The sequence below is a fragment of the Rattus norvegicus genome, chromosome 17 (assembly GCF_021556685.1).
Source record: "Rattus norvegicus strain SHRSP/BbbUtx chromosome 17, alternate assembly SHRSP_T2T, whole genome shotgun sequence".
Classification (NCBI taxonomy): Eukaryota; Metazoa; Chordata; class Mammalia; order Rodentia; family Muridae; genus Rattus; species Rattus norvegicus.
Genome location: NC_141550.1, coordinates 22384837 through 22395750, shown reverse-complemented (window position 1 = coordinate 22395750; position 10914 = coordinate 22384837). Strand labels below are relative to the sequence as shown.

Here is a 10914-nt window from a genome sequence, read left to right as displayed (position 1 = left end):
GGTTTTTATTTGCGGTTTCCTCTCGCTGAGCTTTAGAAGAAGAGAGTCCGAGTGGATGGCCGCCAGAGTTTACATTTGATTTTCGAGCACATGTTCAGGGTGGTATGGGTAGGCAACAAGAGAATGGGCAGTAGAAAAACATGTTTGCTTCCCTTCTTTCCTTGATGCTGGGGCCACCGGTATCTCCAGAGGTCCCCCAGCTGAAGAATGATGGCCCAGGCTAGACACTGGAGGATGCCTTCGAGAACTGGGTTGGGCATTTCCGGGGCGGAGCTGAGGACAGGTTGGTCCTGATAGTTGCCAGAGTTTGGTCAGATTGGCCAGGAGGTCAGAAAGCGGTGGGGGTGGGGTGTACATTTCCCAGCCACCTTTCCCCTGCCGGTGGGAAGCTTGGACTTTGGGTAGGTGACATCAGCTCTCCTCTCCTCCAGGTCCCCTGAGGAGCTGGGGTGGGATGAGCTGGCTTCCTGTTGGGGCCCAGTTCTAGGGGTAGCTGTCACCTCCTGGCCCCCACCCTCCGGGGTAGGTCTGAGGTAAGCAAAGCAGAGGCAGAAGCTTACCAGTGGCCCTGGGCCTCGGGTGTGGGTGTGGGAGGGTTGCTGGTTCCTGCTTCTCCAATGTCTCCAGCTCTTAGTACAGAGTCTCCTAAGGGACAGAGTTCTCAGTGACCTAAAGCTGCTGCTGTGTTGTCTCCCCTACCGAGATTTCCAGAGAGCTCACTAGGCCTAAGCATGTCCCTGTCCACAGCTTGGGAATCGCTATCAAATCTGCCTTTTGATTGTAGAGTTGAAGAGCTAAATGAATAGTTGCGTGGGGTGGGTCCCTGTGTGGGTCCCGTGTTAGAAGTGAGTCTCTCTTGGCATCTACTCCCAGGGAAAATCGGAGTAGAACAAGAGGGATGAAAGAGGGACCTTTGCGGTGGCATCCTCACATCTTGATTTAGATCCTTTATAGGGAAACCATTGAGTGGATCCCGCGTGTTGTTTCCAGCTTTTGGGCATTCTGGGGGGTCCTCCCTCTTCCTCCCTTGAAAAGTGAAGCTTATTGAAAAAGTCAATGTGCTTTATGTGTGTTTTGCTTTATTCATGAAGACATGTTGTCACTTGTACCTTAATAACCCATGGGCACCCGGGGGAGGGAGCATTTCATGGCAAAATAGACAGGAAACTGTTTGGAAAACGTAAACACGTTATTAAACGGTGAGGTATGATCTGATCCACTTACTCAGTCAGCATAGGCAGTCCTCCCCTCCCCACGCTCTCCCTGTAGCTTCCTAATCAGGCACAGGACACTGGTTCGCCCCAGTGTGCAAGCAAAGTGGGGCGGAGGAGACTGGGAAGTCAGGGAAGGGAATAATGGAATGCCCTGAAGTCACCTCTCCTTTCGTCTGTGAGGCGCCCTTCTCTGCCCGGCCGCGGCTTGTTGCTAATCATTTAGAAGCCAAGGCTTTAATTGTTTTATCTTACTAAAGCACAAGCCCCTGCAGCTCTTCGTCTCCCCCTGGTGTTCGTTCCTGCCATTTCTCAAGATTCTTCCCGATAGCGCGCGCGCGCGCGGGGGGTGGGGGGGGTGGGGGGTGCAATTCCCAGGGAGAGGCTGGGCACAGGAAATTTTGGAGGGGGGAGAGAGTGGGGGGGTCCTTCTGATCGGCGATACTAGGATGTGCCTGACGAAACCATATTGCTGTTGTTATCATTGTTCCTTAGTTTTCCCTCCTTGCTAGCTCCTGACGGAATCCTTCGCACCTCCGTTGCGAAGAACTTCAGTTTAAAAAAGACTTGGGGGAGTTTGGAAAAGTAAGCTGATCTCCCTAAATAATCTGGTCTTCCTCCCGCCCCCACCCCAAGTAGCAGGGAGTGAAGAACGAAGAGGGGGATCCTCCCCTGGTTTGATCCCAACTAAGAAATCAGAAAGACATAAAAGGAAAATCAAGTGAACAATGATCAGCCCCACCCCCACCCCACCCCCCGCGCGCACAATACAATCTATTTAATTGTACTTCATACTTTTCATTCCAATGGGGTGACTTTTCTTCTGGAGAACCTCTTGATTCTTGAACTCTGGGGCTGGCAGCTAGCAAAAGGGGAAGCGGGCTGCCGCTCGGTGCAGGTTTTGCAGAGGTCTCTGTCCAGTGGGTGTTTTCTTTTTCTTAGCCCTGCCCCTGGATTGTCAGACGGCGGGCGTCTGCCTCTGAAGTTAGCCGTGATTTCCTCTAGAGCCGGGTCTTATCTCCGGCTGCACGTTGCCTGTGGGTGACTAATCACACAATAACATTGTTTAGGGCTGGAATAAAGTCGGAGCTGTTTACCCCCACTCTATAGGGGTTCAATATAAAAAGCCCGGCGGAGAGCTGTCCGAGCCAGACGCGTTCCAGCACTGGCGCTGAGAGCCTGACTGGGTCTGCTCCGCTTGTCCTCGAGCGCTGCCTCCCGGGCTGCCCGCGACGCTTTCGCTCCGGTGAAGGGGCCACTTTTTGAAGACCGCGCTGAGATCTCCAAAAGCCAGAGGCGATCAGAGCAACCAGACACCGTCCTCTTCGTTTTGCATTGAGTTCCATTTGCAACCGAGTTTTCTTTCTTTTTTTTTTTTCTTTTTTTCCCTCCTCTTCTTCTGATCCCTTTGCAGAATGGATTATTTTCCCGTGATCTTCTCTCTGCTGTTTGTGGCTTTCCAAGGAGCTCCAGAAACAGGTAGGTGCCACTTGCGAATCTTTCTGCTTCAGCGCAACGCCGTTCTCGCTTCTGTTTTCCACTTTTCTTTTTTCTTTCTGTCCTTTTTTTTTTTTTTTTTAAATTACTGAAGCTGGAGCAGCAAGTGCCTTGCAATTACTTCTGTGTGCCAGCGAAAGGAATAAAACTCCTGTTTGAATACAACTGACTACAACCGAGTATCACATAGCTTTAAAATAACGTTGTAGCCGTATCGCTGAGTGGCTACAGCTGAGGCAAGGATATATTTGAAATACGTGTGTTTAGGGTTGCATGGTGCATTTAGGAGCTTATTCAAACGCTGTCTTGATAGTGTGCTAATGTGTAAAATACTAAAACACTCCAGCTTAAAGCCAAAGAATTTTATTCAGGTCATGCAGGCACAACGTGAGCAGTGAAATCACCTGCCGATCAACCGTGCGCTGAGTAACCCCGCAGGCGGTTTCAGGGCGAAGCACATGCTTTCTTTAAAATTTGTCACTATTGACTTAAGGTTTCATTTGGCAGGTTTTTGGCATCCTCAAACAGCCTGAGCTCTATTTCAGTAGTATTCACCTGTCCTGGGAAGGGAGCCGGGATCATTCCTGCCTGATTAAGGAATTAGACAGTATGGGCCGCTTCTGGTTCTTTCTCCTCCCATCCTGTTTTTTTAGGGTCAGTGCCTTCTTTTTGTCTTCACCTGACCCTAAGCAAAGAGAGAGGTTGTCAAAGGGATGAAAATCCTGGAATGTGTCTGATCGTTTGAAATGAACAAAATTGGGAAGAGAAAATGCACGACCAAATGGTCAATTGAAAGAGGCTAGCGATGCTGTGTTGGGCCAGAGGGAGGTGTCAAGTCCCACGCAAGCTGTGCGGCCCCAGGATTCTGAACCCAGAGTACTTCCCTGGCTCCCCTGAGCTGTACCTTCTCTTCCTTGAGTGGCTACTTATCTCCCACCTGCAGTGACTGTTGTAAAGTCAGTTTCTCTTCGGTGTCCAGGCATTTTCTGGAAGTTCTTGCTTTCTGCCTAACATAAAAAGGCACCCATATGCAACCTAGATCATTCTGTGCCCCTACACGAGCTGGAATGGGGTGGGTACCCCTAAGGAGGTTATCCTGAGTTGGGAACGTGGCTCCAAGGCTGCTAGGAATAGACGGTCTGTCTTATTTACTTGTGGCCACCAGCCAGCTTAATCTATGGGAGTTGTGCTAGTCTAAGTCTCAGGTATGGACTTCCTCAAAATTCCATTTTGAAGCGTCTTCAGAAGACTGGAAGAGTCCTTTCCTAGCTGTTTCTCTCTCTCTCTCTCTCTCTCTCTCTCTCTCTCTCTCTCTCTCTCTCTGTCTCTCTCTCTCTCTCTGTCTCTGTCTCTGTCTCTGTCTCTGTCTCTCTCTCTCTCTCTCTCTCTCTCTGTGTGTGTGTGTGTGTGTGTGTGTGTGTGTGTGTGTGTGTGTGTGTGTGTGTGTAATCTCCCTGCAGGTTGGATAAGCCAGCCAGGGTAAGGGTGAAGTCCTGTTAAGCACGGAGAACAAAGAAGTCTCTTTCTTTCTGTTTGTGTTTCTGGCTAAAGGCAGTTTTATGCCTTGTCTGCTTCTATTTGCGCTGCTAGATCTGGCCTGAATACTTGGATGCAGGTGCTTGCTCTGGACGCCTGAAGAGAGATTCCTACTAACCCGACCCTCTGTTCTCTTCACAGCTGTCTTGGGAGCAGAGCTCAGCCCCCGAGCTGAGAAGGAAGTGCAGAGCCCCCCTCCCAGCACATCCTGGAGACCCCGCAGGTCCAAGCGTTGCTCCTGCTCCTCCTTGATGGACAAGGAGTGTGTCTACTTCTGCCACCTGGACATCATCTGGGTCAACACTCCCGAGTGAGTCTCTAGAGGGCATTGTAGTCCTAGCCATCCTCTTACTGCTGGGGCTTTCTGGAGCTGGGAGACCCAGCTGGGGTTTCTGTTCTGGGAGGTTTCTGGGCTTTTGCATTTCTGAAGGCAAAAACATGCCTCCCAGGGGGAACAGTGCTGACTGAGACAGATGAGCTTAGTGGTAGCCATGTAGGAGAGGGTCTTCTGAGAGGCTCAGAGTCACACTGCTTACTGTGGGATGAGGGCAAACAGGAAGGAATTGTGCATTTGAAGACAAGAAAGGGACGGAAGAACGTAGCGAGAGGCTCTCGATGTGGACTTAGGGATCAGTAGACCAGGTCCTATGGAGGGTAACATACCTATACTTCTCAGAGAGGCTCGCTGAATCTGTTCCAGACATACAGATGTAATAGGGAGTTATGACATATTTCCTTTCTTTTACTTATAGGAAAACTAAGAAACACAATGTTGAAGCCCCTTGCACAGGAATGAGCTGGGAGTAGGGCTAGAGCAGGGAACTGAGCTTCCTGTTTCTCTCTTTCGTCTTTAGAAAACTGTGATCCAAGGCAGAGCTCAGAACAGCGCCCATAGGTTTCTCTTGTACCTTCAGAGTGAACAGAGGCTGTTTTACCCTCAGCCCCCAACACTAGTCCACTCCTTAGGAGCAATCAGCAGAAAGAACAAACACATTTATTCTGTCTACAATGGCTGGCCAAGTTCCAAACCAAACCAGACCCAAACCACCGAGGACCTAATCCTTAGTAGTGTTTCTACCAAGGGGAGGACTCCGTTTCTTGTTGAGTGAATTGAAACGGACTCATTGCAAGTTATCGGAGAGCATTTTGACACTAAGTCCTTCACAGCCATTCAGTTTTACTGAACTCTAGAGCAATGTGCCAAGGTGCCATGCTCCACCAGGCAGCGTTGCCACACATGACTGAAGTAGAAAACCTTATGTTTTGGTGTTGCTGGAGTCCTTCTGTTTTCTGGCCCCATGACCCACTTGACACCAGAAAAGAAAGAAAGCACAAAGCAGAAACCCAAACAGAGGTTGTAATCTGGAACAAAACTGTGTCTAGATGAAATGGAATATTGTTAAGTATTGAAATAGAATTTCATTGATTCAGAAGGAAAGCTGATGTTTTCCCATTTAGGGGAAACATACACTGAGGACCATTGATGGGCAGACAGGCCAAATGGCTTCCGTACTTTGGTATCATGAGCTGTCCAAATGAATGCTCTCTGAATTGTAGGCCCAAGGAATTTGAAAGATTATTAAGTAGGCTAATATCTTTTCCTTCTCTCTTTCCATAACAGGCGCGTCGTCCCGTATGGACTAGGAAGCCCTTCTAGGTCTAAGCGATCCTTGAAAGACTTACTTCCCACAAAGACCACAGACCAAGGGAACAGATGCCAGTGTGCTCACCAAAAAGACAAGAAGTGCTGGAATTTCTGCCAAGCAGACAAAGAACTCCGGTGAGTGGAAGCCCCTTGGAGTTATCCAGCCTGCTGGCCTGCTCCCTCTCAGATGGTCTTTCACTTTAGAGAAAGGAGCAGAGACATGGACAGGCAAGGTGAATCTCAACAAGCCATCGCTAAAGTGGTTTTCCCTGTCTGTCTTCACAGAGCCCAAAGTACCATGCAGAAAGGTGTAAAAGACTTCAAGAAGGGAAAACCCTGTCCCAAGCTGGGAAAGAAGTGTATCTATCAGCAGCTGGTGGAGGGAAGAAAACTAAGAAGGTAAGAGGCTCATGGGGACTCCTGGCCCTGGATACCAGTGCTAATGGCTCCCTAGTCCTTCCCACTGGGAGAAAGAAAAGCTTGAGTACAGTAACAGAGTCGTCATGGTCTGTGGACTCAGAGGAGCAAAGGGCTCCTCAGATACTGGGGCCTTGAGTGCAGACGCCTGCCCACTGTGTCTTAGCACACATTGTTCAGTCTATGGATGGAGCTTCCACACTAAGACAGCTCTAGAGTTTGAGCATGCCCAGTCTTTTCTCCTCTGGTCTTTCATTTTCTGCTTGCCTGGAGAAACTGAAAATCATGCCAAAGAAAAAGACATTTAAAATATTTATATATGTTACTCCAAGAGTGCTAGTGATTCAAATGGCCAAAGGGAAATAAAGCCATTAGATAAGGTTGGTGAGATTTAGAACATGTTGTTTTTCAGGTTTATTCCGTTACTATTGTTGAAATATGGAAATTTGAAGGGCCAGGTGTCACTTGGCTTGCTTCCTGAGGCCCAGGAGAGGGCTGGATTAGGCAATGCCACAGGGTGGCAACAAGCAGCTTTTTTGGTGATCCTTCCAAAGGCTAAACTTTTTGAAACTGAGAAGGACCCTTGTTCAGATCTGTCATAGGCTCACTCCTATCTCTAGAAGTGTCCCCAAGTCATCCAGGGTCAAGGCGTTCTGGGACCAAAGTGTTCTGAGCCCAATGTGGCCGTGGGGAGGGACTGCTGACTTGGTTACTGCTCCTGTGTGGGGACAGCCCCTCTTAGCTCTTCCTTCGCACCCACCACTGTGGGGTCCCACCAGGTCACAGTTGCACAGCTGACCTGAGGCTCAATACCTTTTTGTTACTCTGTCTTCCATTAACTACGAAAGTGATGCTCCAGTTCTTTATGTGTCCCTTCTCATATGTGTGCGCGTGCACAGACACACACACACACACACACACACACACTGACATTGCACAACCCTTTAAACTGTCACTAAGCACTCGCTTAGGTCTCCCTGTAGGCTCCCTAATTTTCTCTCCATCCACCTGTTAGCTTCCATTTCTTCTGTGGTTTAGAAAGTGCCAGAGGGTAGGATGACGCTACTTAAGCAGAACATTTGGAACTTAACTCCCTGTAGACATACTCACAGGCTTCCTCTCCACAGCACCAAACAGCATAGACAGCAGGGTCTATTCACACAATAGTCGTAGCCGCTGCTTGAGGATTTATCAAAGAGGCACCACATTGCTACAACTGGTGCAAAGGGCCAGGAACTAAGACTTAGTGCGTTTGTGCCAGATTCTAATTTTAGACATTTCTTTAGCCAACGAGTGATTTGTTTCCATCTCTGTGAGTGTGTGTTGAATATTTTCTCCTCTCTTGTTTTAATAGGTTGGAGGCCATCAGCAACAGCATCAAGACCTCCTTTCGAGTTGCAAAGTTGAAAGCGGAACTCTACAGAGACCAGAAGTTGATACACAACCGAGCACATTGACTACAGAGCCCCGTGGTGTTTTGGAAGCCATGACTTACATAGAGCGAGCCCTATGGCCAACTCTGCGCTCTCCATGCTGGCTGGGATCTTAGCAAGAACATCTGTCCGGCTTCTACAGTTTCTTGTTCAGACTGGCAGAGGACCAGCGTCCTTGTTCCAAACATTCCAAGAGAGGTTGAGGTGTTCCCTAACCTGTCTTCGTTTGCATCCGCTGGTAGCAAGTGATTCTCTTGCCTCTTCTTGCTGTCTGGGGATGGCCTCGGACCTCTCGGAGAGCAGAGACACAGTGCCATTCCTGAGTGGCATCATCCAGAGAGCCAGGAGATTCCATAGCAGGGCGGAGTTTCTGTAGAAAGTCCTTAGGGAGTGTTCGTGTCTGACTCAGGCGCCTGGCACATTTCAGGGAGAAACTCCAAAGTCCATGCAAAAAATTTTCTGAGGAATGCACAAATTGAAAACATACTCGAAGGACAAACACTTGAGTTTTTTTTTTTTAAGGACTTTTTTTTAAGTTGTAAAATGCAAAACTCAAAGCAACTGTTACTACTGTACATTAGGATATGTTTCATGAATATGAGTCTACCTCACCTTTCTGCACTGTCCTACACATTCTCACCTTTAATTATTGCCTCTCTATACGCTCTCTCCTCCGCTACCGGGTTCTCCATCCCCCTATATTGAATCCTTGCCTCACAGAAATCGAGTCAGAAGTAGCTGAAACATTTCTGCGCTAATCTGCTAGCTCTGATCTATGAGAGAAGGGATGAAAGAATCCGACCGCTGCCCTTGACCTTGGGAAACAAAATGGTATAGAGTTATTTGAAAAATCTGGTTGTACTTTTGTAGCAGGAAAGATATGTTCCCGTATGTATTGTAACTGGCTAATGTTTCCATTAGATTGAATTTTGATGTACTTATTTTTTTATAGATATTTATATTCAAACGATTTATTCCTTATATTTACCATGTTAAATATATGTCCGGGCAGGCCATATTGGTCTATGTATTTTTTAAAAATATATTTCTGAATGAAATTGAGAACATGCTTTGTTTTGCCTGTCAAGGTAATGATTTTAGAAAATAAATATTTTCCCTACTGTACTGACTCGTGAATTATTTCTGAAAAAACCCAAGAAGTGATGATCCTGAAGGGAAATGGTGAAAGATGTCTCTACAGGAAGGTCAAACTTAGAAAGAAGGTGGGATGCTGGCTTGATTTAAACAGGGAACTTGATACCGTTCTTTTAAAAACTGCCTTTATGGCTAGTTGACCTGGAAGGTCAGATGATGAAGAAAATAGAGAATTAGAAAGAAGACACATGATGCTTAATAAAAATATGCATTTGTACATTAAGAAAAAACCCTGCTTTTGGATTGTGTTAAGAAAACACAAAATGAAAGCTTTAAGAATTGTCTCCTCTTGTTACCTGAAGATATCCGGGGAGACAGTTCATTAACCTTGCTTCTCCGGCCATTAGGCAGCTTCCAACAGTTTAAGCTGATGGTGTGGTGAGAGGTGCTTTCTTTCTAGTACTGGGCTGGAGGAAGTGATGGAAAGATGATCCTCCAACACTGCAACTATTCATGGCACCTCACCCAGCCGCTGCTGTGAGAGCAAGGCCTGCTTGCTCCACGGAGATTGCCAGTGCCGTTTATTTGCTCAGAGTAAGTATTTTGCTTATTAAGGAACACTGAGAACTGTTTCTTCTTCCGTGCTCAGGACTGGCTGAGTGCCCTAGAAGTAGTCACCAGGAGCTGGTTTTAAGATACTAGTGTGCGCACGCGCACGCGCGCGCGCGCGCGCGCACACACACACACACACACACACACACACACACACACACACACACAGAGTTTCCCTTCTGTGGCTGGCCAAACAGTGTTGCAAATGGTCCTATTAGCAAAGATTCATGGGTTCTTGATGGGCTTCTAGAATCTTCACTGCCTTTCTATAGGAGAGGCTAAAGGGATGCCCAGCATTTAACAAATATTCACTCTCGATGACTACTGCTATCCTAACTGAGACACGGTATGTCAAATGACAGTCTTCTGGCCTGCATGGCCAACATCCCAGGCAGCTGACTGCAATTCTTTCTCATCCCCTGTTAAATTACTAACCTTTTAAAGCACTGTCTAAGTAAGATGTATGGGAAAAGTGTGTGTATGGCCATTTTGCTTCACCTAATGAATTGCTTACCACTGGGTAACTGGCAGTGGCTGCAGGTTGCGGGTGAGGGTGGGGTGGGATGGGATGGGGTGAGGGTGTTCTAAAGCCCTGGCCACTTTCACAACGTATTTGGCCTGAACATGGCTATCATTTCCCATTGAGCAAACTTTTCAGCCTTCTGCCTCAGGATCCCCCTCAGCTATTCAGTGAGAGAAGGGGAAGAATGGGGGGATTTTTTCTTCTTTTTTAAATTTTAAGAACAAGTCCAAAAGGTGAGGTTGTTGAGGTAGAAGCAAGAAAATGAAGGCCAGCGCTTAGAGAACACCAGTGCAATGCATTTAAGAGGTAGCTAGGATGGGAGAAACCACTGAATAAAACAGTTCAGAGAATCCTACAACTGGAGCCATGGAGTTGTCATTTAAACTCTATTGTCCTTTTGCTCCCCGGTTGCTGCTTCAGTAACTGGCAAGAAAACAGAAAGACATGAAGCAGACTCTTTCTCAGGTTAAGAAGTTATAGGGGTTCTTTTCTTTCGGGTACCCAGAGGAAGTGAGCTGAGCTCCTAGGATGGTCAGTTAGACTTCCTCCTGCGTTTCCAAAAAACTGGGCTTTCTGGCAGTGGACTTGTGACAGACTTTTCTCTTTGCTCTTAAGGACCCAGCAGGGATTAATCTCAGGAGAGTAGAGCCCAGGCGGAAGCGGTGACATTTGGTGGGGATGAGGAAAGAGGATCCCACTAATGAGTACTTCCTTTTCTCCAGGGATTAGCTTCTCTGCTGATGAAAACCATTGGTTTTAATTCCACCTGTGCTTTTCCAGAGCACAGCAGTGAGGGGAATTATATTCAGCTAGAGTCCCCCTGGAAAGAGCCTTGCTAACATCACATTGGAACTTGGCTGTTTTTTTGTTGTTGTTGTTGTTGTTTTTGCTTTTTTTTTTTCTTTCTTTCTTTCTGAAAAGACCCAGAGTGGGAAGTGAACAGAA

At 47.4% G+C, this 10914-nt stretch overlaps 1 protein-coding gene across 1 annotated transcript; it reads left to right on the top strand.

Annotated features, from left to right (window-relative positions):
* The first annotated feature begins 2439 nt into the window (after positions 1-2439).
* On the top strand, positions 2440-8355 carry Edn1 (endothelin 1). Its single transcript, NM_012548.2, is given in 5 exon segments — positions 2440-2690; positions 4386-4554; positions 5866-6024; positions 6175-6288; positions 7661-8355. Coding segments are annotated over 5 exon segments (609 nt in total). The 5' UTR covers positions 2440-2626; the 3' UTR covers positions 7764-8355.
* The last annotated feature ends 2559 nt before the right edge of the window (positions 8356-10914 follow it).